At 35.3% G+C, this 27,787-nt stretch overlaps 1 protein-coding gene and 1 non-coding gene across 2 annotated transcripts in view; both read right to left on the minus strand.

Moving 5' to 3' along the window:
- The window catches only part of BRWD3 (bromodomain and WD repeat domain containing 3), a 114,175-nt gene that overhangs the window by 16,470 nt on the left and 69,918 nt on the right, over window positions 1–27,787 (minus strand). Inside the window, exons 19-34 of the mRNA XM_036270318.1 lie at window positions 26,849–27,032; window positions 24,806–24,899; window positions 22,477–22,626; window positions 20,901–20,977; window positions 20,148–20,316; window positions 18,925–19,038; window positions 15,700–15,807; window positions 13,900–14,024; window positions 12,766–12,848; window positions 10,721–10,832; window positions 9,771–9,832; window positions 9,514–9,669; window positions 8,770–8,890; window positions 7,573–7,698; window positions 7,407–7,485; window positions 143–199 (exon numbers count right to left, since the gene is read on the minus strand). Of these exons, the coding sequence (XP_036126211.1) occupies window positions 143–199; window positions 7,407–7,485; window positions 7,573–7,698; window positions 8,770–8,890; window positions 9,514–9,669; window positions 9,771–9,832; window positions 10,721–10,832; window positions 12,766–12,848; window positions 13,900–14,024; window positions 15,700–15,807; window positions 18,925–19,038; window positions 20,148–20,316; window positions 20,901–20,977; window positions 22,477–22,626; window positions 24,806–24,899; window positions 26,849–27,032 (1,817 nt within the window). The remainder of the gene's footprint in view (window positions 1–142; window positions 200–7,406; window positions 7,486–7,572; window positions 7,699–8,769; window positions 8,891–9,513; window positions 9,670–9,770; window positions 9,833–10,720; window positions 10,833–12,765; window positions 12,849–13,899; window positions 14,025–15,699; window positions 15,808–18,924; window positions 19,039–20,147; window positions 20,317–20,900; window positions 20,978–22,476; window positions 22,627–24,805; window positions 24,900–26,848; window positions 27,033–27,787) is intronic.
- On the minus strand, window positions 13,467–13,572 carry LOC118636779. The gene has a single exon (XR_004960762.1). It is a non-coding gene; the product is annotated as a U6 spliceosomal RNA (small nuclear RNA).

A 27,787-nucleotide genomic window follows, 5' to 3' on the forward strand; every position in this document is an offset into this window, starting at 1 on the left:
TGTAATAAAACTCAGCAATGAATAACAACTATATATACTGAGCACATTGAGTCTGTCTAGAAACTTTTCAAATACATGAGTTGGTCTTAGGGATCCCTCACTCAAGAAGCCTGAAAATTTTTCTTATCATTTATGCACTCACCCTTCGTCCAGATGAAGTACCAGGGCCATCTGAATCTAAATCAACCATTTCTGTATCCTAAAATTAAAAAAGGAAGAGAGGGAGATGTGAAGTTATATTCAAAGTCTTATAAATTAGATGAACACTCACAAAGAAATGACAAGTACAATCACAATTAACTCCCTCATTGAAGCAGGCAGCAGAACAAAGGTTGGAGGGACATTCACTGCATATACTAACTGTATACAAGCTGGAAAATATACTGGGAGAAGAGTAAACAGGGTTTTACTTTCAATCAAAATGGGAAATAAGGGGAAAAGTATAGTGACTGGTATCTGAACATGTACCTAAATGTTAGTATCTAAACAAAACTTGCTTTATATGACATGCTAAATTAATATGAATTACTCATGATTGGTCATTTGATATGTCACGAAATACATTTGTCTTCAGCAGGGAAAATACGAATGTGCATTAAAACCTAAGATTCGGTTAAGTATCTCTCTGAAGGATAATTGTTTAGTACACAGAGGCAAGGCCCACACACCACTGTTCACCTGGTGATGGTAAATGCATAAGTAATGCCTAGAAGGAAAAAAAAAGTAGCACATGAGGTATTGGTAACCTCTTCCAATAAATAAAGTTGCTGAATTACATTTTACTTTAATTTTCTATCATAACTCAAGGAGTGCTCCTCTGAGGAGAGCAATATCCATTTATGATAAAAATTCTCAACAAACTAGGTATAGAGGAGGAAATGTACCTCAAAATAATAAAGGCCATATATAACAAGTCCTCAGCTAACATCATGGTCAACAGTGAAACGGTTAAAGCTTTTCCTCTTAGATCAGAAACACGATAAGGATGCCCACTCTAGACACTTTTATTTAATATAGTATTGGAAGTCCCAGCTAGAGCAATTATGCCAGAAAAGCAAAATGCATCCAAATCAGAAAAGAAAAAGTAAAACTGTCTCTATTAGCAGATGACATGATATTATATTATATAAACCCTAAAGACTATGCCAAGAAACTGTTAGAACTAATAAACAAAATCAGTCAAGATGCAGGATACAAAATTATACAAAGACAAGTTGTGTTTCTAGACACTAACAGCAAAATTAAAAAAACAAAACAATCCAACCTAAAATTTCATCAAAAATAAGAAAATACCTAAAAATAAACCGAAACCAAGATCTGTACACTGAAAAGTATAAAACACTGATGAAAGAAATTGTAAATGGAAAGATACTTTGTGCTCATGGATTATATGAAAAAATATTGTTAAAATGCCCACACTACCCAAAGTAATATGCAGATCCAATGCAACCCCTATGAAATTACAACGGCATTTTTTCACAGAAACAAGAAAAACAAGCACTTCTAAAATTTGTTTGGAACCACCAAAAATTACTCCTAATAGCCAAAGCAATCTTGAGACAGAAAAACAAAGGTGTAGGCGTCATACTTCCTGATTTCAAACTATACTACAAAGCTATAGTAATCAAAACAGTATTGTATTGGCAAAAGAAAAATAGACACATAGATCAGTGGAACAGAATAGAGAGCACAGAAATAAGCCCATGGACATATTATAACAAAGGAACAAAGACTATACAATGGGGAAAGAATAATTCCTTCAAGAAACGATGCTGAGAAAATTCAATATCCATATGCAAAATAACAAAATTAGACCTCTATCTTACACCATACATAAAACTCAACTCAAAATAAATTTAAAAACTTGGGTGTAAGACATAAAACCATAAAACTCCAGAAAGCACAGTGGGTAAAGCTCCTTGACAAAGATCTTGGAAATTATTTTTAGTATTTGACAAAAATCAAGAGGCAACCAAAGCAAGAAAGCAAAAGGACACAAAACGAAAAACAAACAAGTGGGACTACATTAAACTAAAACGTTTTTCAGCAAAGGAAACCATCAACAAAACAAAGAGATTCCAACATTGCTACAAAGGAGTGGAAGCTACACTCACCGTTCCTGGAGCCAAACCGGATTTACAGCTAAATTATAAACCAATGGACCTGAATGACCAACTGAAAGTTAGCTGAACTGAAATACAATAACCAACGATTTACATAAGAAGCCACACCGAAACTGTTAAGAGCAGAGATGTAGAAAGGGCTGGCCCCCACAACCATCTGTGGCAGCTGAGAAGCAGCTGGAGGGATATCACAGCTGTAAAACTCCCTACTCCCAGGAGCATGGGTTCTCAACCCCACACAGGGATACCCAACCCAGAACAACAAAGACAGGAAGATGGGCCTACATAGCATCTGGTGTTGAAAATCACTGTGGATTCAGACCACCTGGGAGAGAAGGGTGTCTGCTGGAGACCCAAGAGCTGCCTTCCCAGGGTCAAGCACTCCTCCTGTTACAGCACCACCCCAGGGAGTGCACTGCCGGTCCTCAAGCTACTGGCAACACCATTCTGCTGTGCTCCAACCCTGCAGAGGGAGTCTGTTGGTTACACGCAGCAAGGGCCTTTGGGGTGCTCGTTTCTGGGGAAGCTCTCGGCAGAGACTCAGACAGTAATTGTACTGTGTAGCTTTGGAAAGGGGACCATTCTTCTCCACCTTGAGCACACAGCCAGCCATCCCCACCCTGTCAAATCATTTGGCCTGCCCTTCAGTCACACAGGGGGATCAGACTACCATGCAGAGCTGAGACATTGGAACAAGTCTCTCAGGGAGGCTTTTTTCCATGAATCAGATGGGTGGGTGCTGCATTGTGTGGCTGTATCACAAAGGGGCCACTCTTATACACCCTGTGAGCTCAGCCTGTGCTATCCCAAGAAGAGGAAGAAGTGCCACCCCTTCTAAAGATTGTTTGGATCTGCCGTCCCAAGTACCACTTACCCGGCCCTGCTGAGTTCAGCTCCACAGGGGGAAAGGAGGGCTGCTTGCACCTGGGGCATTTGGAGTTTGTCTCCCTCGAAGACACACTGGGACCAGGACGGAGTGCTTAGCCCCATCCTGCAGTCCAGCAGAGCACCACCCTCAATGGGAGATACTTTTGTAGCTCCTACTAGTTGAGCTTGCTCCTCCAGAGGGGATGGCTGGGATGCACCAAACTTGAACCTGCAGCACACTCCTTCTGGGGGAGCTAGAGTTGGAGTCTCTGGCAGAGACTGAGTGGTTTGGCTCTGGAATAGGGGCCACTTTCCCCTAACTGACTACATGACTGCACAGCCCCCAAGTAGAGGACCCACTAGCCCCATCATCTGGACCCCGGTCTTTTGGCCCTACTGAGTATGAGTTCACAAGCCATGGAAGTGTCTGTGGGTCATGGCCAGCCTTGGCCCACTCTACAGCCTTTCTTCAGAAGGCTCTAGAGGAAGACCAGGCAACCTCGGGAGAAGGCGGAGGAGCTGACAGGTGAAGACCAACATTGGAGAGCCTCAGACATTTTACAGATCTGCTCCCAACTCTAAACTGGAGGAATCCGACACTTTTACACAGTATGCCTGCTCCCACGCACACACAGGCTCAGTAGATGCAGTCACAAACAATGAATAGTGGGGTAGTTCCAGACAGAGAGCATAAATCAGTCATATACAATAACTGACATCGACCTGTACCTGAACCCTCTCCAAGTGGACCCAGAACAAACAAGTGGTGGGCTTCAGACCATACTAGAGGTCAATCCAACTAGCCACAGAAGTAACACACCCAAAGGAGAATTCCAACAGGCACCAGACCCTGCTGGGAACAATTCTGCCTCAAGGAACAGTTCCTGCACGGTGACTCATACATAATTAGCAAGGTTTACCTTCAAGTAAGCCTGCCTAAAGGGTTCAATGCCAACCGCAAAAAGGCTAGCAGCATTGAAAAGTTAACTAGAACAGGAGCATGCAGTAACAGAAAAGAAATATGCCTGGAGCAAAGAGCCAAAATGACATGGAAGATTGTGCAATTCAGTCCAACACATCAATTTATCCTAAAGCCATCATAACAAGTTTGGCAGTCATAACAGATCTATCTACTACAGACAGACAAAATGGGGAAGACAAAGAAATATTCCCCAAGCAAAAGAACAAGAGAAGTTCTCAGAAAAAGATAAATGGAATGGAAGTAACCAAGATAACAGACGCAGAGATTAAACCAATGGTTATAAGAATGCCCAAGGAGCCCTGGCCAGTTTGGCTCAGAGGTTAGAGCGTCGGCCTGCGGTCCAGACAGAAAGAATGCCCAAGGACCTTAGGGTAAGAATGATCTCAGTGAGAACTAAAACAAAGAAATAGTAAGCATTAAAAAGGTTCTAGAATTCATTTTTAAAAACCATAAAAATTAAGAATAAAATATCTGAAATAAAGAATACACTAGTCCTGACTGGTTTGACTCAGCGGTTAGAGCTTTGGTCTGTAGAATAATGGGTCATGGGTTCAATTCCTGGTCAAGGGCATGTGCCTGGGTTGCAGGTTCGATCCCCGAACCCTCTGGGTCATGCAGGAGGCAACCAACTGATGTTTCTCTCTCCCTCTCCCTTTCTCCCTTCCACTCTATCTGGAAAAAAAAAAATCAATGTAAAACCTCCTTGTGTGAGGATTAACAACAACAAAAAAAAGAATACACTAGCCTGCCTGGTGTGGCTCAATGGATTGAGCATCGTCCCATGCACCGAGAGGTTGCCAGCTAAATTCCCAGTCAGGGCACATGCCCAGGTTGCAGGCTCGATTCCCAGTGAGAGGCATACAGGAGGTGGCCCATCAATGTTTCTGTCTCTCTCTCCCTCCCCCTTCCTCTGTAAAAAAAAAAAAATATGTGTGTGTGTGTGTGTGTATAAAGAATATAATAGAAGGGGTAAATGGCAGGTTAGATGAAGCAGAGGACTGAATCAGCAATTTGAAAGTCAAGGTAGCAGAAAACACATAAGCAGAGCAACAAAAAGAAAAAATAATTTAAAGAATGAGGAAAGCCTACAGGACCTCTGAGACAACATCAAGCATAACAACATTCACATCTTAGGGGTACCAAAATGAGAAGGGAGAAAGCAAGAAATCAAGAACACGCTTAAACAAATAATAAACTGATCTTTAAAAAAAAAAAGAGAAATGATAAGGAAACACTTTCTTAAAATGATAAGAAAAAAGACACACAAGTCCAGAAAACACAGAGAGTCCCAAAAAGATGAACCCAAAGAGGTTCACACCAACACATCATAATTAAAATGGCAAAGGTGAAAGATAAAGAGAGAATATTAAAAGCATCAAGAGAAAGACATATTTACCTACAAGGGAACTCCCATAAGACTGCCAGTTGATTACTCAACAAAAACATTTCAGGCCAGAAGGGATTGGCATGTAATATTCAAAGTGATGAAAAGCAAGGGCTTACAACCAAGACTACTTTACCTAGCAAGGCTATGATTTGAAACTGAAGGAGAAATATAAACCTTCACAGACAAGAAGAAAGCTAAAGGAGTTAACTCCCACCAAACCAGTTCTACAAAAAAATGTTAAAAGGTCTTCTTTAAGAAGAAAACAAAGAAAGAGGGGACCATAGAAATAAAGAATAAAATGCCAATAAATAAATACTTATCAATATAACCCTAGAGATTCACTGCAGCATTATTCACAATAGTCAAGATATGATAACAACCTAAGTGTATGGGAAGAGATGAATGGATAAAGAAGGTGTGATTGATATGTGTATACACACACATATACACACACACAATAGAATATTATTCAGCCTTGAGAAAGAAGGTAATCTTGCCATTTGTGACTACGTGAATGGACCTCAAGGACATTATTTATGCTAAGTGAAATAAGCCAGACAGAGAAAGAAATAGTGCTAAGTGTAGGATAGTAGGGGAAATAGGGAAAGGTTGCTAAAAGGGTGCAAACTTACAGCTATAAGATGAATAAGGTCTAAGACTAAGGATCTAAAATAAAACATGGTGACTATATGGATAACACTGTATTATATAATTAAAACTTGCTAAGACAAAACTTAAATGTTCTCATCAAAAGAATAAAGCTGTTTAATTATATTCTACTTTTATTTTCTATTTTAACCCAAGTGGTGCTTACTCTGAGGAGAAATTCTTGCTACATGAAATCCTGAGTCAAAATGCACTTATGAGAAAGATTAGAGAAAATATCAGGAATAAGAATGATACATTTTTCATTAGTTTTAGGAGGATAATACCTAATTTGCATATTTGTTTTTATTATGTAAATAACAATTAACTTTAATACATTTTCTAGTCAGACACGCTTTCGTTAAAGAGTAAAAAACAATGACAATTTACCATTGTGAAGATTAAGAGTAGAGACAATATAAAAAGGTGACATCTCTGTACAATAGCCACTACAATAGAATTTAACAAATTTGAGTCACTCATCCATGTGATGAATTGTCTTCCACTAAAGATTTCTGAATTATCATTCTCCATTATTGCTTCAGCCTCTTATCTTGGTTTTTGTTTCTCTATCATAGTCTCCAGTCACAAATGGCTTCATGTACATTAGGGACATGACTGGGTGGGGAAATCAGAAGTGAGGGTTTGCTGACAATATTAATTTCATTTCATTAAGAAAAACTGGTTTATGTTAGCAAATTTTCATAAATAAATCAAATAGCAACTCCATGAAACTACTAAAAATGTAGATTTTGAAACTTGAAATTTTAAAATACGTTAATATTTTACATATCTGTGTAGAAAATGAATCCCTATTAAATTTTTCCTCAACTAACCACTTTTAAAATATTTAGTGCTTTAGCTCTGGCCAGTTTGGCTCAGCAGTTAGAGCGTCAGCCCATGAACCAAAGGGTCACCAGTTCGATTCCGGTCAAGGGCATGTACCTCAGTTTTGGTTCGGTTCCTAGCCTGGTCGGGAGGCAATCAATCAGTGTGTCTCTCTCACATTGATGTTTCTGTTTCTCTCTCTCTCTCCGTCCCCCTGCCCACTCTATCTGAAAATAAATGGAAAAATATCCTCGGGCGAGGATAAAAAATGTATATATATTTAGTGCTTTGTCCTGTTTCTAAGGGGTCTAATATGAAGTCTTGATTTCTCATCACTGAAACCCACCAAGTCAACAGGATGACTGGACATCTGTCTCTGACTGAACATTGTAGCACTACTACCTTTTTGATATATGTTATCTAAATACAAATTAAATAGTTTAATATAAAATGATGTAAGTTTTTAGCCAGCTTTTAGCAATCAGCTTCAATGCTTATAAAACCCACATGTAATACTTACTGTACTTCAAATAACAGAAAAGGAATGCATGCCCACCAATGCTGCAATTCTTACCTCTTCTGCATCAGTACTGTTTAGTTCCTCTGCTTTAATTTTATTATAAGTATCCAGTATATCAGTACAGCTCTGGTCCCTAAGAAATATGATAAGTCAAAATACATTTCAATAAATTTTACAAAATCAGAAGTCTGTTCCTATAGAAAATAAAGCTGCTTCTTACCCAATAAATCGAAGTAAGACATCAGTTACAATTTTGGCTGCTTTTACTATAGGACTGTCTGGCTCATTGAAGGTCCTGGCATTATGTTCAATGTAGCGTACTTCCCACATTAATGCTGATATTCTCCTGTGAAATAAAAAATACCTTCTGTGACACGTGAAACTAACATAAAATAATACTGAATGAAAACTATAATTGAAAAAATAATTTAATTTAAAAATACCTTCAGTTGTTCTAGGAATATACAACATAGAACACCTAAGTACCTAATTATCATATGTCAAAGGAGTTCCAATACACACAACTCACATGTGTGTGATAGATATGTACTAATAAACATATACAGTTACAATATTTGAAGCACAGGGAAGAATTTAGAACTATTGGACTGTATATTAAAACTTTGAAAAGAACTGACCCAGGACATTATGGGTAAATAGTCATTTTACCAACTACAAATAAACAAAAACAAACTGTTGAGATAAAGTTAAAAGGCTGTTTAGTTTTCAGGAGAAGAGATAAAAAAAAGAAAGAAAAAAAACAGGTTTTAGAAAAGGACAGATTTTTATCTAGTATTTTTATGATATATATTATTGAATTAAATTATAGGTAATATTATAAAATACACCCAACTCGTTATAACCAGTTCATGAACAACTGTGGTTAGGACACAGAGAAATCTGGGGTGAGAGCGGTACCAAAAGCTTTCCCATAATTACTCCCTTCTGACTAAAACCAAAGGGAAAACAAACAACCAACCAAAAACCCACCTGGCTCTTTTTCTATACACATTTCAGAGCTGGTACTTAAATGTAATAAACTGCTGCTAAATTCCTCAACAGGGGTTTTACACATGCTCAAAGTCTCTGTAGCACCTTACTCATGATGAATCCACAAACCACTTAATCTGTCTTTGATAAACTCAAGTTAACTAGTTTTCATTTCACACATGATTAGTATTACTCATAATTTTCTCCCCATGCCTCATTCCCTTCATACCCCTTCTCACCCTGGAAGACTGAGAATCTACCGAATAAAGGGAAATTAGTGTTTGAAATTTTTAGAATAAATTGTGGAGTGGCTCTTTTGAATGATTATGTATACTATTAAAACACAGATCTCAGTATATCATTACGCAAAAAGAAAAGCAAGACATAAAGCTATGACTTTTATAGTAAATGATAAAACTAAACAGACCTGTAAAAGCGATTTTCAAGTCTCCGCCTGATGGTGTTGAGGTCAGTTGGATATGCAACTACAGTACAATACAAGGGATAGGCACTGAGATCCACTGGAACAGCAAAAGGGCTGGCAAAATCTACAATATTACCAAAATCAAGAAAGGCAGTATTAAAGATCATTAACATTTCATGTCAACAAAGCAAATTCATATATAAACAAGGAGGGGGGGCAAGATACTACACTTATAAAATGGCGGTTCCATTATGCAAATATTAGACCAATATTGTTATAATGTTATTATTTTTATTTGGGCATAGTATCTAAGACTCCTTGATAATATAGTGGTTCAAATCAGGTAAAATTAGACAAAATTAAAGGAGGACTGTGCTTAATTTCAAATTTGTTTTTTTTCTGGATAAATGCCGAATGTCTCAAATGATATGTTTTAGAAAATATAACTAGTTATGTGAGTAACATTGTCTTTATCAAAGAACCCAAAGTCAGGCTCATAAAAGAGCTAGAGAGTCAAATGACTCAAGAAAGTAAAACATACCTTTACCTGCCTTCACTATTATAAGCCACCAGAGAACTGACAGTTTTTCATTACCTTGGCCAAGCATATAAAAATGTTAAAACTAGAATCACTGTGCCTCTTGAGTTAGAAGTGTACAGTGAAAAAAATGCACTTCCTTTGGCAGAACCTAAAATTTTGCTGGTTTTCCCTCCCACCCTCCTAATATTCTTTCATATTCACCATACCTAGGGAAAGAAGGTGGTTGATGCCCTGAATAACCCGTTCACATTCCTCATCTCTGGAATGAGCCCCCCACTCTCCTTCCTGGGGTTTGTATAGCAAAGCAGTCAGTTCCTCCTGGGACACAGGAACACCAGCACCAACTTCATCGGGAAAGGCAGCTATGGATAAGAGGAAAGAGCAGAAACAATTAGTTTCCAGTATCATGCTATTGTCATTTTTCTTTTAGAAGAATTATAATTCATTTTAAAAGCATATTTACTTCCTTCTGGAATTGGCTCCATATCCCAGGGGCTCATCTTTTCTCTCTCATTATTGTCCCAGCTATTAAAAAATAACAAGATACAAGTCAAATTCACATGACACTTTTATATATAGCATAATTTGTATGACTTAATAAACCTCACATAGAGAAAACATGGTCTGCCAGTATGAAACTTAGATAACAGTAAGCTTATTCTTAGTTTTAATTGGCTTTTCTCATTTATTCCAGTCAAGGACATACTCAGTGTTAAGCCAGGATACAGAATAAAAAGCTATCTTTGGAAAATTCCTTTCATGTTAAAAAAAAAAGGGGGGGGGGGGATTCACTTATTTCTGTGAGATAATGTACTTTATCCTAATAGCTTAAGTACTACAACATCTCCAGAATTTTATTATTCCCTTTTGATCTGCAATATGGAGACAAAAGCCAATATTCACAGAATAAACATGTGTTCTTATCGTGCTTGACAAGAAAACTTCAGTAATTAGGAATATATCATGAAGAACTAAAGTAAATGTTGTAAATAAATAACACATCCAAACATAAGACAGTCATTTCCATCTACAATCCACACCATTAAATAAAAACCTACACACTAATATTCATTGCTATATTCCAGCTGTAACAATTACTTTAAACACTAAATTAATTTCAGTATTCCTCATGAAATAATAGTAATTCTTGTCTAAAACAGACTTACTTAAAAGAAAACATGAGCATAAGGGAGGTAGAAGTAAGCCTTCAGTTCCTGCTTTGTTTCAGCAGTAAAATTTACCTGCTTTATCATCAAATTCCTTCCTTATAGGTATCATGATTACTTTCTTACAGATAATAGGTCTGGTAAGACTAGATAAGTCAATAAAATGGTATTATTCCTGGCAGGGTTTATAGAAAGTCTATAGCACTTTAGCATTCTATCAGGCATAAAAGACCATAACTGTACTTACTGAACACTGTAACACTGGAAAGAACTATCAGGATATTCTGGTTGAAAAGGCTGCTGACTCTCCACAGTCCCAAACCACCAGGCATCATCTATTATACTGCGGAATCTATCACCTGTAATGTTTTTAGAAATTCTTACAATGGTGGTCTTAAGAATAATAGCTCTGTTCCCACTCTAAAATGTTATTTTTAAGGTTTTTTTTTAAATCTTCACCCAAAGACCTTTTAGAACTGATTTTAGAGGGATGGGGGGGAGAGAGAGAGAGAGAGAGAGAGAGAGAGAGAGAGAGAGAGAGAGAGACATATGTGTGTGAGACAAACATCAACTGGTTGCCTCCTGTAAGTGCCCTGAGCAGGGATTGAACCTGCAACCTGAGTATGTGTCCTGAATGGGAACTGAACCTGCCACCTTTCAGTGTATGGGACAACGCTCCAACTGAGCCATACTGGACAAGGCTAAATTGCTAATTTTTTTTTTTATTGAATACAGTAGTATTGTAACTAGCACTGTTAAAGGTTTAAATCTGAGTTTTCCAATAAGTGAATTTTATTTACCCTCTTTAAGGATTTTGATTTCTAGGTACTAGTTATCCTTTTGAAATAAATCACATATGTCCATGTTTTTTTAAACAAATGCAACTACATCTATTTTTATCAATTACCTGGAATCATCACTAGGCCTACCACTTCTTGCACTGTACCTATGTACACCATTTGTTTCTTCTCATTTTTGCTTTTTGCCTTTAAAATCACTTCATACAGGTCTTCTATTCTAAATGGCTAAGGATTACAAAACCAAATCACTGTGGACAAAAGCTTTTCTTCCAAATAAGAAAATATAATTTAAAAGTACCAACAGCATGTTTGTAGCAGCACTATTTACAATCGCTAAGATCTGGAAACAGCCCAAGTGTCCATCAGTAGACGAATGGATCAAAAAGCTGTGGTACAGATACACAATGGAGTACTACACAGCTGTAAGAAAGAAAGACCTCTTATCCTTTGAGACGACATGGAGGGACCTGGAAAGTATCATCCTAAGTAAAACAAGCCAAACAGAGAAAGACAAGTTTCATATGATCTCACTTATTTGTGGAATATAATGAACATAACAGTCTGAGGAAGGGGGTAGTCCCAGAGACGCGGAAATGGGATACAGACTGACAATCCCCTAAATAGGGGGGTGGTGGGGAAGAGATAAACCACAGAACTTATATGCATGTATGCATGAACAGTGGACATGGACAACAAACTGGGGAAAGGGTAGGGAGGGAGGGAGAGGGGGGAATCAGTGGGGGGAAAAGGAGAAACATCTGTAACAAAAATTAATTAATAAAAAAAAATGTGGAAAAAAAAAAAGTACCAACAGCAAACATTTGCATAGTGTTTACTCTGTGTCAGGTACCATTTTAAGTGCTTTCTATATATTCACTAATTTATTGCTCACATCAACCTTATAGATGTGGTGTCATGTGATTTCCATTTTAAAGATAATGGAAATGAGGCACAGAGAGATTAAAAGCTTGCCCAAGATCAAACAGCTAAGGAGGGGAAGGGAGGGAGTAGGAGAGGGGAAGAGGAGAAAAGAGGAAAGGGAGGGGTGAGGGAAGGAGGGAGAGAGAGAGAGAGAGAGACAGAGAGAGAGAGAGAAAGAAGACAAGCAAGTGAGCTGTTGTAGGGGGAAGAGAGAAAGAGAAAGAAAGAAAACCACAATCAGTAATGGTCTGTTTAAAAGTACAAATATTAAGTCTTCTATTTTAGGACAACTGACATTTTGATCATTTTCTTTTTAGTTCAGTTTAGTTTAGTTTTAGACTTGTATTCTAACAGATTAGATATTTGCAGAAGGTTTAGAGGTTATGTGACACATGCAATGTGTATAAAATCACCAAACATAACTGAAAAAAAAATTTGAATTTAATTTTCCAAACTGGCTAAGAGCTTTTTCCAGCTACATGTTAAATTAGTTTATTTCTTTTAAATCAGAATTAAAAAGTTACTCTAGCTTAAACTGAATAGCTATTACACGTGAGAATTCTATACTTACCAATCTGCCAGTTCCTTTCTTTGGCTTCATTATAAAACTGATGTAGCACAAGGAAGTCAATGACATCTGGCATGTCATGATACCTGTACAGAAAATTAAGCACCTATGAACCAATATACAGATATAATAGTATATGTCACCTGCTAAACATCCAGGGTATGTTTACAGCGTAGCCATTAAGCAAAACGTTGTAAAACTCAGGTCCCCACTAATGCCTTTACTTAAATTAAACTCCATCTACTTTGATTTGTTTGGGAGTACCCTGTCTACTGCTCTACCTCCTTCGATGATATAAACATGTCCAAGAAGGTTCATAAAGTTTAGTATGAGTTATTTTTACTACGGACTTTTTAAGAAAAGTATGAATTAATGTTATTTCATCTCGTTAGATTTCAAACTTAACTTTAAGAAATGTGCCATTGACTAATTATTCCTGTTTTTAACAAAAATAAAAGCAACTAGCATGTTTCAAGCATACTCTCAGGTACTTACAAAGGTTTTTCTTTTATTCCTCACAACAATCCTGAGGAAGATATTAAAATTTACATTTTTTTTTTGTTAATCTTCACCTGAGGATACTTTTCCCCACTGATTTTTAGAAAGAGTGGACGGGAGGGTGGGGGAAAGGGGGTGGGGGGAGAAACAGGCTGGTTGTGTCCTGCACATGCCCCAACTGGGGGCTGGGGATCAAACCTGCAACCCAAAAATATGAATGCTCCATGAATTTTCGTGTCATCCTTGCCCAGGGTCATGCTAATCTTCTCTGTATCATTCCGATTTTAGTATATGTACCGCCAAAGTGAGTATGACCTTTCCATTTTATAAATGAAGGCATAAATTCAGAAAAGTAACTTACTCATGAACATATATATATACACATACACACATTATGTTAAAATATACATTTCCTATATACACTCACTATAAGATATGGATATATATATATGGCTGTTACGTAAAAACACAAACCAAGAATTAAACATTAAACGTTGTATTTTAAAACTCTAAGCCTATAGTGCTCTAGTATTTTCTCTAATCAAGTCTTATACTCTGCAGAATACAAAATAAGGACTAATACACACACATACACACACACACACACATAGAGAGAGACAGACAGAGAGAGAGACTCACTTAATGGAAAAAGACTCTCCAGTCATTTTGCCTGAAATGGGGTCCAGAAATGCAAGCTTCAAGCAGCATAGTGTAGGTGGTCCAACTTCATATTTGATTCCTACAATCTTGACAAACTCTTGTTCCTATTTATGAGAATACCAATAAACTATTACTTTCAATATAAATAACTTTCTAACATTTACATATTATTTGCTTATTATTGGAACAATTTAAAAATTATCTGAATAAACACCAAATACTAGGAACTCCACTAAGTGTTAAAGGTAATAAGACATGGCTCTGGACCTTTAATAACAGGCTGTAGTTTAGTGTGGGGCTCTAAACCAAGGATACATAGCAAAATCCCCTTGGGAAACTTTTTAAAATTCGTGTTCCTAAATCCTAGTCCTATAGAATAGAATTCGGTAGATCTGGGGTACAGCTCAGTCATATATATATATATATATATATATATATATATATATATATATATATACACACATACATACATACATACATACATATATACTCCCCAGGGGACTATGATACTCTGCCAGGTTAAGAATCACTCCCTTACCAGAAATACAGTATGTAAGTACTGTAGGTGGACATGTACATGTATGTTTGGGGAAATGACACACATTTTTTAACACCTACAGTATTGTTTTACAATACCACCCTTATAGATTGATTATTAGTCACTCTTAGCAGTTGACAAAACAGCCTCATGGGTACAGTGATTTGCTTAAAGTTCTACACTATTAAACAGCAGAACTACGACTGAAATTCAGGTCTTATTCCAAAGCCTAAGCTTTTGCACCACACACATGCTGACTACGCATATAATTTCCTAGAACCACAAGGTTAGAATTTAAAATAAGAAATCGAGTTTTATTCATTCCCCTGATTCTAAAACAAACAACCAAAAAACTCAACTTTCACCTGATTCAGAATAGATGGTAGCATCCCTATCTCCCAGGAGATGATAAAGCTTACTCAATAAGATACTTCAGCATCTCACAACCTTAATACAATTTTTGTAAGTGTTTAAATCTTTATTTCAGTTAATGTGTAGTTTGTATCATTTCTGCTAAGCATCACCACACACCAATTTTTAATTTACCCGGAAAACCACTGTAAAATTGCTCTTTAGTCTCTTGTTTTCCAAGTTAAAAAAACAACAACCCAAAAGAACACCTGTATATAAACCTACACAGAAATGATGGTGTATGTATCCTTATGTCTATTTGTATGTATATATGTATAAATGAATGAACATGTCTTTATAGGCTGAAAATCCTTCTCTAAAATTATACTAAAAATATACATACCTATTTTACTCAATACAATGTAGCCACATATGTACTATATCAAAACAGGTAATCCATAAAGCACCACAAAGTTCTGAGCTTCTTGTGATTTGTGATATTTACTATATCCTAAAAGTGCCAGAACCCCCAGGGTATTTGTAGTCCACACATGTAGTCAGTTTATAAAGCCTCCAGAATGTACACAGCTTTTGAGGAAAATATCCACACCAGGGAACTGTTGCTTTGCTCTAATTATAGAATGGTAAAAATACTACAAGACATGAAGCTTCAAGGAAATTAGGTCAAATAATCAAGATAATAGGTGGCATATAAATTTTGGAACACAAAACATGACCCATAACACTCAGCTATATACGAGTATGATAATCATCTTACCTTGGACACAAAATAAAGTGAGATACACATGAAATTGAGAAAAAATCTACAGGCAAGTACCTTAATTCCAAAGCTATTTCAATTGCATAACTAATTAATTTGGCAAACTTACCCTGAGATCCATTTTATTCCATGGCTGTTTTTGTAAATTAACGCTGTATATTTTTGATTTCCTTACAGCTCGTACATAAGCTTCATGTCCTTGCCTAAAATAGATAAGCTAAAACAAAAAACATATATTAAACAGCGGTGTCCTATTTAACAGCTCTCTATATATCCCAATATATATTTCTACAAATGTCCTCTTCTATTTACAACAAACATAATTATAATTTTGAAAAATCTGTACAATAAATATACTTGTCACCATCAAATAATGTTCATTCAGTACTCATGCCCATGTAGGGTTCTCTACACAATAAAAACTGTACACACAGTCCCTTTCCCCCAGCAGCTTCATAAATTTCTGAACAAACACACTATGACAAATGTACACAAAACCCTTATTTGATTTTAAAATAGTTATTTTAACATTTATTCATATTTCATTTTATAATTTAAAGTACTATACAGTGGAACCTCGGTTCTTGAACTTAATTCATTCCAGAAGGCTGTTCAAGAAGCGGTTTGTTCAAAAATCGAATCATTTTTTACCATTACAAGTAATGTAAATTGAATTAATTCATTCCAGACCCCCAAATGATTCTGTTTTGACCTCTCTTTTATACACAGTGTATTTCTAATGTACTGTTTAATCTATACACAAACACTTCCTTTCTTAAATTTATCGAACCACCCCCACCTAGCCTTAATTTCAGGTCAGCATGCTGCATTTTTGCTTTTTCACATATCACTGCCTCTGAAATGCTGTCACTGGCTAACTGCTTTTTTAAATTTATCTTTATTGTTGAAAGTACTACAGATGTCCCTCGTTTCCCCCACCCTCCTCCCCACTCCTGCCCCCTCAGCCTTCATGGCACTGTCTGTGTCCACTGGTTATGCATATACGCATATAAGTTCTTTGGTTTATCTCTTCCCATCCCCACCCCCTTCCTTCTAAGGTTCGTCAGTCTGTTTCTTGTTTCCATGTCTCTGGATCTGTTTTGTTCATCAATTTAATTAATTCATTAGATTCCACATATAAGTCAAATCATGTGATATTTGTCTTTCTCTGACTAGCTTATTTCGCTTAGCATAATACTCTCCAAGTCTCTACATGTCATTTCAAAGGGTCTCAAAGGGTAAGAGATCTTTCTTTCTTACAGCTACATAGTATATGGAATACTATGCAGCTAACTGCTTTTTGTTTTTCCAAATCAACAACAGTTTTTTCTACCTCTTCACTTGCCTGTGATCATTGTTTCTTTCACACCCTTAGCAACATTAGCACTCCTAATGGCCTCTTTATGTTTTAAAATTGTGCTAATCATCCATTTTGATAGCAATGAAAGAAAAAAAGAAAAAACAAAAACAAAAACAAAACACAAAACAAAAATATTCACAGCACCATTTCCTGAGATGTTAACAACCTGGTAAACTGACTGGCATTCTCTCCTTTATGGCCTGAGAGATGCTTTTTGTCCTGCTGATGTATCAGCATGAAAGGGTCGTGTGTCCACAACCCAAGTTTGTTCAACAAGGGAGACATTTTGTTTCAGTGAACAACTTGGTCAAGAACTAAATTGTTAGTGATGGGAGACATTCAGAGAACCTAGGTTCTACTGTACTTCGAATTGTAATGGACATGCTATCAACATATGAATAGTCAGCCTACACATTTGAGAGGGGGGGGGAGATTGGAGAGGGAAGGGGAGAGAGAGAGACAGAGATTACTAGATAGAGTAATTTTGAGAAAAATTAAAATTTTTCTTTTACAAGAATTAACATCAGAACTGGCATTTAATGGAAGGAACATGAATCTAAGTACTTGGTAAGACCCTTCACATCCTAAGATAGCATTCACTACCGTATTCTGATTCATTAAAAAAAGTTTCTTTCCCATAATAATTTTAAAGAGGTGGTAAAGATAAATACATAGAACATAAAAAAAATCATACTATGAGTTTTCAAAACTACACTGACATACTCTACCAATCAACAATGTTTAAGTCATAATTTCTAACAGCTAAAAATACAAGTAGAAAACTAAAAAGATTTAAATATTAGTATATAAACATAACAGTAGGGGGTAAAAACTCAATAGTAAGCATGTTTTTCAGATATCCTTTATCATGTATTAATTCCTGTACTCAACAAATAGAAAGCAGTCTCAACAGATCATAGAGTATACAGATCCTTATCTTGTTCTATAAAGTCTTCTAAAATTAATTCAAAATTATCCCACCTAAGCCTCCATAAAACAGGCAACAAATACAATAAATCATGATTTTGGAAATGCCCCATGAAAAGCTCTTTAACTTTTTTTTTTTCACTACAGCATTCATCCAAGCACATTCTACTAAAATAACCACACAAACAAGCATTGCTCAAAAATCTAATGGTTACAAGACACACTTATGAAAAATATATTTTAATAGTACCAAAAGATAATTAGCAAGCAACTGCTTATTCATAACACTACTTGATGGCTATCTCTGGTGCAAGATATCAATAACAGGCAATGATAGGAAGATTTGGTTCAATTTCTATCGGTCCCAAGATTTTTAGAAACATATGTAAGATTTTGTTCCTTCTTTTGTTACAATAACATTATATTCCTACTATTAGTCTTAAGTTCAAAAGTGTGTGTAAGCATTTAATACTCAAAAATGATTAGTAAATATCAGACTATACAAGCCAACTAGAGTTCAAATATTATGTTACCATAATTTTCATAAGAAAATGAAAAATAAAATTTCACCAGATAAAATTTAACTCAATTTTTGATGACCAAATCATAAATATGGCTATATTATTCAATCATAGGCCTGGTAAGAAGGCCTTGTTTGTGAAATGATATCTCCCTAATCATCAAAAGGTGTTAATTTTTCTCTAGTATATTTTCTATCAGGTTGAGCATGGACTTCTCTTTAACAAAAAAACCCACAATATTACAACTTGAGTTAAGAGTCAAAACATCACTTAATTCTACTCAGTGGTAATTAAGATAAAAATAGACAATTATTTTCATGACTTCACAAACTAATTTATCTTAATGTTCACAGAGCATCCACTATACTGAAGACTCTGTGCCAGGTCCCACAAAAGATACAAAATTAAGATTCAGTCACTGCCCACAAGAAATATATAATTGAGAATATAAATGCCCTAAGACTGATTAAAGCGAATGCTCTTGAGGTTCTAAGAGAAAAGGGTTATAATAGATAATAACAATTACCTCATCTCCCATTTGTGGGACAAATGGAGATCGTCGTGGAATAGTATCCAAGATCCACTGAGGGGCAAACCATTCTTCATTGGGCTCACCTGCCATAGAAATCAGCCCTCCTTTCTAAAATATAGTTCACAAATATATAAACAATAAATATAGGAATAGTAGTATAAAAATTAACAAGTAGAGAATGTTCAAATATTCGGCTATAATAAAACCTAAAACACACATATTTTAAACATTTTCGTTTGCCAATTAATTATGCACAGCTTGCATACCAATCAAATAATCAAGTGAGATCTTAACATGTTGCTGAATTTTGTCTGACAGAAAATAATAAGACACTATATATTATATAAAAACCACCAATTTTTACTCTTCGTGTCTCTAGAATACCACATGAATTCAAATCAATTCACACAATAACTTTTTACCAATAAAATGGTGACAATCAAAAAGCTAATTCTGTCTACTAAAGGAATAGACTACAAAATGTGTGTATATAATAAACTTTTAAATTAATATTCAAAGAACTATGTATATTAAGTCTTTACATTATTCAAATGAAATTATAGTGGGGAAAAGAAATCATCACTGGGGTAAAATAAAGCCATATAAAAAATTGAAGAGCACAAGCCAGTGTGGCTCAGTTGGTTGGGTGACATCCTGTGCACTGAAAGGTTGCCAGTTTGATTCCAGGACAGGACACATGCCTTGGTTGCAGGCTCCATCCCCAGTAGGAGGTGAGCAGGAGGCAGCATTATCAATGTTTCCCTCTCACATTGGTGTTTCTTTCTGTCTCTGCCTCTCCCTTCCTCTCTCTCTAGAAATCAATACAAAAATGTTTAAAAAAAAATGAAGAGCCCTATAAATTTTATCATGCCCTTTAATTTCACAAGTCAAAAACGTATAGGAAAAAAACTGGTGACATGACAAGAATAAAACCTTTATACTATAGTGGCTTACTATTTAAAACTCTACTACATTTTAACAAATAATTGTGAATGTTTTCATTTAACAACAATTAAAATAATAATGAAGATATTCTAGCCTCTACTTTTTATAAGATATTTTTTTTTAATTCTTTCTATCTTAAACTAATTTAAAGTAATTTTCCTTACTTAGTTTCTCAGATGGAATGTTTTCTTTAGAGAAAAGTCAAGTGTTAATGCTAAATATTTAAGTACCAAAAGTAAAAACCAAAACAAAAACCCTGTAAACTTACAAACCTTCTTTCTAGTCTGCTTAGGTTTCTTTTGCCTTTCTTCTAGTGACTTCAAATTCTCTTCTTCAGAGCTGCTGCATATTTTCCGTGTTGCCTGTCTGGTTTGTCTTTTTGGAGGTTGCAAATTTATTCCAGCATCTGCTGTCCAGTCAGAATATTCACTTGATGAATCACTGTAAATAAATCAAAATTATGAATAAGTCTAGGAAAAAACAGATTTGCCTTAGACTTGAAAGATTATCATTTTATAACCAAACAGCATCATAAATTACTTAGTTTGATTCTGTTCTAACCGGAGAGAAAAAAATATCAATATAGAATTTTGATCGTGATCTTAGTGAAATGCTTCTTGAATAAAATATAATGCCTAGTTTCCCACAACAGAATTTAAACTTAAAAGTTCATGTCCAAACCACAAAAGCTCCTTTAAACAAAGATGCTTCTTTTTGCTGGAAATGATTAAACATACTTGTTTTAAAACTGAAATAAAATACATACAACCTGTCAAGATGTAGAATCTTGGATTTACAAAGGTTCTTATTTTACAGATGAGGGAACCAAAGCTCCTAGTGACATGTCCAAATGGACACTGGCAGAGCCAGGATAAAACAGCAGGTCTCTGGGCTTTCAACCCAGTACTGTACTTTTTCTACTATAAAATACTGTTTTAACTCTAGTTTTACCAAATTCCTACGAGAACATATTACAAGTTAAAATCATCAAATAATTTTGACCAAATCAAAATCCTTATAACTACCTGGAGGAACTTTCACTTTGCCATTCAATAACAGGGTCCTCTGCAGAAGCATCACTTGTGCCAACTGTTTCATCCTCCTGAAACAAACAGCCAGCGATTGAAGTATATGGTTTTTAAACAGCATATTATTAATTAGTACATGCTACCTGTTTTATAACAATTTTATATCCCCCTTAAAAATTTTCTAGTTAAAATATACATAATCATTTTCTGCATATATTTGTAACTTACAACTAAGCCTATTGGGCATTTAAAAATTTCTGGCATCTACTAGCTTAATGATATAAGACATCTTCCAGTATTTGAATAGACTACTTAAGACTGTCAAATATAACCCTCTTAAATGTAAAAACAATTAAAAAATATCTATACTCCTCCAAGTTAATATACTTACTCTCCATAAAAATTAATTTTTTATTATATAAATTTTCAAATTTGTCAGGGTAGAGGGATAGAAAATCCTTCTATACAGTCTGCAGGTTAGACAATAACTCACTGCCTATCTTATTTTATGTATATCCTCAGCAACTGCCTCATATCTCAGGGATTATTTTTAAGTGAATCTAGAGCAAAAAAGCATTTTAACTATAAATATTTATTAAGATTAGGATTCTTTTTAAAAACACAGGCACAATGCCCGGCCAATGTGACTCAGTGGATCGAGTGTCGTTCCATGGATTGAGAGGTACCAGTTCGAATCCTGGTCAGTGCACATGCCGGGATTTCAGGCTCCATCCCCAGAAGGGGCATGCAGGAGGCAGCCGATTGATATTTCTCTCTCACATCAATGTTTCTCTCTCTCTTTCCCTTCTTTTCTCTAAAAAAATCAATAAAAACCTATTTTAAAAAACGACAAGCACAATCGTATTAGTACATAAAAAGGTAACATCAGTTACTTTATATGTGATCATTCTTTTCAGATCATATTTTCATGGGTGGGAGAGAGAGGAACATCATTGATAAGAGTTAAAAAATTGCAAGTAGTGAGAAAAGAATGAGGTATCATACATTGCCAATGTATAATTAAACCATTATTTACTTAACAGCTATAGTTAAGAAAATAAAAAGGAAAGGACTGGAGAAGAGAATAATATGAAGAAAAGAAGTGCTATAGTCTTTATTCAATGAATAAGATAGGTCTGAGAAAAATTATAACTCACTAATGTCCATAATCAGTGAAGTCAACAACAACAGAAAATGTGTACATTCAGTTGATTACAGTCAACCAGTTCTGGGACTGTATAACTAGTATTCACTGTTTATATTCCTCTTCTTTCAATTTCTGGGCAGATTTTATGTCACCTTTTTTTCACTGTTCCAAAGCCAAACTTTTGCGGGCATGTTTGATACCCTCAACCAAGACAGCATCTTAGGTACAAATCAGAAAAGACAGCTAAAAGAATTCAACATAATCTTCAAATCTGCCTATAAAATGCCTTAATGATTAATAATCCTCTTATAAGAAAATTACTAAAATAATTTCATGTTAAAGAAGTGACCCTTCAAAGTAAACCCAAAGTGATGATACTAAAGAAAACAAAAAATTACATTGAGTAAATAATATCAGATATCTAACCTCTGAGGAGCTGTCTGAATCTTCCTGTACACCCGAATTTTGACACGGTGCTTGTGAATTATGCTCTATGTTGGACCGTGTTTGGTAAGTATGCTGACGCTTACGTTGTGTCCTTCGTAAAGACCGTCCACAGCTAGGCTGATAATCATTCTGTAAAGCAGAAGTAAAAGAGATTTTTTAAAAAATGAAAGTCTCAGTGAACATACATAGGTGGACATATATAAAGCAAATCAATTAGGTAGGGGCAGTGTGGGGATAAAGGGAGAGAAATAAATCGCCTAAAAAACCATAAGACATAACCCACCTTTTATTAATATTAATTACTTTCCTATTTTGAAAACGTTGTGATCAACAGTGCTTAAAATCTGAGCTGCAAGAAATTACCCAATCAAAATTTACATATACTATATTATTCACAATTTATTACAGGATGAAATAAGATATCAATGTCGTATCTATGTACAGATATTTTTAATATAATATGTACTTCTTTAGTTCTATAAAAAAACTACATTTAATAAACAGTTCAAATAAAGATTTAATTTTTAACAGGTAAAACGAAAAGTGAAAACTATTTTGTTCTGACCTTTACAACTATAAAATATTACTGATATACCATGTCAAAGCTACAACCCCATTTTGTGAACAGAAGTAAACAATTTTAACAGTCTTATAAATCACTATAAAAGGGCCAGTTTCTTATACTGAAATATTTCTTATTTCTTTTAAAAAATGCTTTAAAGACCCAGCTACCCTATTTATATTAGTCTCAGACAAGTCTGATGTTTTACAAATTAGCTTAGTAAGAAAAAAGAACCTAAATCACGAATCTAAGTCATTCCAAATCTCTAAGAAGATAATCTTATCAGAGAACATCAAATAAGCTAACGAAATCTCAACAGAAATTAAGAAATTGGGCATCAAAATGATCTGAGACTATTTAGAAATATTATCTTTAAATATGTTTTTATTGATTTTAGAGGGGGGGGAAACATTGATGAGAGAGAATATCAATCAGCTGCCTCCTGCATGCCCCCTACTGGGGATGGAGACCCCTGGCACATGCTCTGACCGGGAAGCAAACTAGCAAACTCCAGGTGCGTGGGGTGATGGTCAACCAACCGAGGCCCCTCAGCCAGGGCTAGAGACATTCTTATAATAGTTACCTAAAATTGCATTTATCAATATTGAAGAAAATACATTTAAAATTCACTGTCCATTGCCTAGATGTCTTTAATAAAATTAAAATCATCCTAGACTTCCAAAGCTACAATACTCTTTAGGAGTTATGGTTAGATCCAGGAACAAAACTGTTCTTCCTTATGCCACAAACTACTTCAACCTTGGAGTGCTAGGAAGGGGTACCATGTACCTAACAGAGTACAGGAGTCCTACTCCCTAGTTTACAGTTTTTACTGGGAATATGAATCTTCCCAATGTATAGATCATATTTTACTCCTGTATGATTAGGTAGGCCACCAGTGTGTGTAGGGCAGATGTTAGCAAACTTTTCTGTACAGGGCCAGAGTGTAAATATTTTTGGCTTTTATAAGTGACATGATCTCTGTTGCACCTACTTGACTTTTTATAGTGCAAAAGCAGCCACAGACAATATATAAATGATAAGTATGGCTGTGTTCCAATAAAACTGTATTAACAAGAATAGACAGTAGATCAAATTTAGCATGTGGGCAAGTCATTTGTCAACCTCTGGCCTAGGTAGTACCTGAGCATGTTTTATATTGTGATTAGTGATCAGACAATCATTTTAAGGTTCTTCTTTAACCATATGAAAATTGTACTTTAATACAAATAACCTACACCGCCCTGGCCAGTTTGACTCAGCGGTTAGAGCGTCCGCCTGCAGTCCGGAGAGGCCCGGGTTCGGTTCCCGCTAGGGGCATGTACCTCGGTTGCAGTTTGTCCCCGGCCCTGGTTGGTCGTGCGAGTGGCAGCCACTCGATGTGTCCCTTTCACATCGATGTTTCCCTCTCTCTCTCTTCCTCTCTCTCCCTCCCACTCTGTCTGTACAAAAAATGGAAAAATGTCCTTGGATGAGGATTAAAAAAAACACAAAAAACAAAAAACAAAACAAATAACCTATACCTGCAATGACTACATGTCGTAGATTTTGGGAGACAGTCCTGACTTTGTATAATTTTATATTTATTATAACCATATATCTTGATTTGGGATTCAAAAAATAGGTTATGTATATGCAGACATCTATCAAAACAGATCCTTAAAACATAACTGCACCTTTCAAAAACCTGGTATTTGCAAATATTTGCAAATAGTGTGTCCCAAAGTACTGTCAAACTAAACTCACCCTTTGGGTAGCATAAGATGGCTTTTTCTTCTTTTCAACTGTATAAAGGCTGATTTCTATGTCACCTTTCGCAGTTCTACATTCTTCCTGAACCCTAATAAAAATAAAAATAATTCAAAGGTGAAAATAACAGAAAATCATCTACAAGAAAACTGATAGTTAAAAAAGTCAGATAACAAAAATACTTCTACATGTAAATTCTGCCATTTTAACAATTGTTAGGTGTACAATTCAGTGGTGTTAACGAAATTTACAATGTTGTGTAACCATCAGCACTATTTCCAAAACTTTTTCATCACTCCAGACCTAAACTTTGTAACCATTAAGCAATAACTCTCTAACTTTTCCTTCCTACAGGCCTGTTAACCTCTAATCTACTTTATGTACCTATGAATTTGCCTGTGCTAGGTATTTCATCTAAGTTGAATCATATGCTGTTTGTCCTTTTACGTCTAGCTTATTTCACTTAGCATAATGTCTTCAATGTTGTAGCAGGTGTCAGAACTTCATTCCTTTTTATGGCTGAATAATATTCTACTGTATGTATACTATTACATTTTGCTTATCCATTCATCTGTTGATAGACACTTGAGTTATTTGCACCATTCAGCTATTGTGAATAAATGCTGCAATGAACACTGACATATGGTGTCTATTTGAGTCCCTGCTTTCAATTCCAGTTTTAACATTTTGAGCAAAGAATTATTTCAAATTGCTCTATTGCCAGAGGGTGGCATTCAGTTCATAAATTAGCTATGTCTCCTTTTTTCTTATTAATGCTGAAAAAAAGAAAAGACAAAACCCATTTAATTTTCCTACTTGTTGGCTGAGCTGATAAAAGGCTTGGTTAGGGAGCTAACATGATTAAAATAAATTTATATGTTCTCTGTCAATGTCCTTTCTCTTTTATAAATCTATTTTCAGTTGCTGTGGATTATCTGAAGTTGATATTAAAGCAAATATGTTAGGGTTCACACAATGGATAGATGTTCTTTTATTAAAATTTATATGCAGATTAGTGAAGCCACTGTGGAGAACAGTATAGAGTTTCCTCAGAAAATTAAAACGGAACTGCCTTTTGACCCAGCAATCCCACTTCTGAGAATACATCTGAAGAAACCAGAAACAAGAATATAGGGTGTCCCAAAAAAATGTATACACAACTTTCAATAATTACAAAGCCAGTGTTTATTACAATTTATGTCATGTAATAGAATCTACAAGCACCTTGTATACATTTTGGGGGGCACCCCGTATATGCATCCCTATGTTCACTGCAGCATTATTTACAACAGCCAAAATCTGGAAACAGCCCAACTGCCCATCAGTAGATGAGCTGATAAAAAAGCTATGGTACATATATACAATGGAATATTACTCAGCTGCAAAAAAGAATGAAATCTTACCTTTTGCAATAGCATGGGTGGACCTGGAGAGTATTGTGCTAAGTGAAATAAACTAGTTAGAGAAAGACAAGTACCATATGATTTCACTTACATGTGGAATCTAATGAATATAAAGGATAGGGATTCTAAGTTTGAAATGTATCCTAACAAAATCCTTTCATACTCCAAATAGGATTACTTAAGTAACATTTAAATATTCCCTAAGCACTGGAGTCTACTATATATCTATATTGCATTCCCAAACTATTCCAATATCAAGTTGATAGCCTTCTCAGAACCACTGTTGAATTTTGGATTCATGTATCACTGACACATTTATTCACATAAGGCCTCATGTTTTTACTTAACAGTATTTGTATTCTTATCTTCTAACCTAGACTATAATAAACACGTGGAAGACAAAGTTCTTGATTTTCATTTTTCAGTATTTAACAAAAAGCTAATAAAATTGAAGACAATCATTAAATAGTTGTTATGGAATGAACTAACTGAAATAAAGTGAAAAAACAAACTAATGCACAATTTAGGGAGATTTTAAAAAAATACTTCAGCTATTAGACTAACATAGAACATTTCGATTTACTTACAAAAAAACAAAGCTCTCAATTTTCTTATCACTGTTACCTTATTGACTCACCTACTAACCCCATGATTTAGTTCATTTACCACCACTCTCCTACTCCACGCCATGAGATCTCGTTCAGTGGCCATCTGACTACGAAGAGCATTGTTATGCATTTGTCGGACACCTTCAATTTGACCATTACGCCGGAGTCCAATATTTGGAGAAGAAGATATGTCCATATTTGGACTTCTCAGAGCTAAAAGAAAAACAAAGAAAGATACCACTTTCTGAGCAAAAGCACCAAACTTGTCCAGATCAGATCTCTAAATAAAATAGATTCAAAGTAGTAGTGCTAGACAACACTGATATCCCTTTGTTCTACATTTTCTGTACTGCCTTCATGGTTTTTATAGCATTATGAATGAAGCAGGCATTCAATAAATGTTTAAAGTTTCTACAGCCCTTTCAATTTTTCAAAGCACTTTTACTTCTCTCATCTACTAAATGCTCAGTAAATAGAAATAAAAAGTATATTTAACGTGATTTAGTAGATTCACAAATGTCTATTTGTAACCAGCTCAGAAAGCAGTTTTGTAATCTAAAGTCTATCCTTATTTAGGCCATGTAAAGGACTCTGACAAAGCTTCAAAAAGGCTTTCAAAAATACTAAGAGAAAAAGTATAAACTGAAAAAAAAAATTAATGTTAAAAATTTCATTTTCAAAATTGGTAAGCAATATAAAAGGGAAAAGGTAATAAAAATTTTGCATTTAAAAAAATCCCCTAGAAAGACCCTTGTTAATTTACTTTTGTTATATTTGCAAATAAACTAAAAATAGAAAATGAAATAGTCAACTGTTAAAATAAGCACCAGAAAAAAACTCAAAACAAATGAACACTGCAAACAGAACTAGATGGGGTCTCTTTGATTAATGGCATTTTAAATCTATTCAAATAAACCTAGTACAACAGGTTCCATCTTATTAGCAGTCTCATTTACCCATAGTTAACT

Source organism: Molossus molossus, unplaced genomic scaffold, assembly GCF_014108415.1.
Source record: "Molossus molossus isolate mMolMol1 unplaced genomic scaffold, mMolMol1.p scaffold_m16_p_2, whole genome shotgun sequence".
Taxonomy (NCBI): Eukaryota; Metazoa; Chordata; class Mammalia; order Chiroptera; family Molossidae; genus Molossus; species Molossus molossus.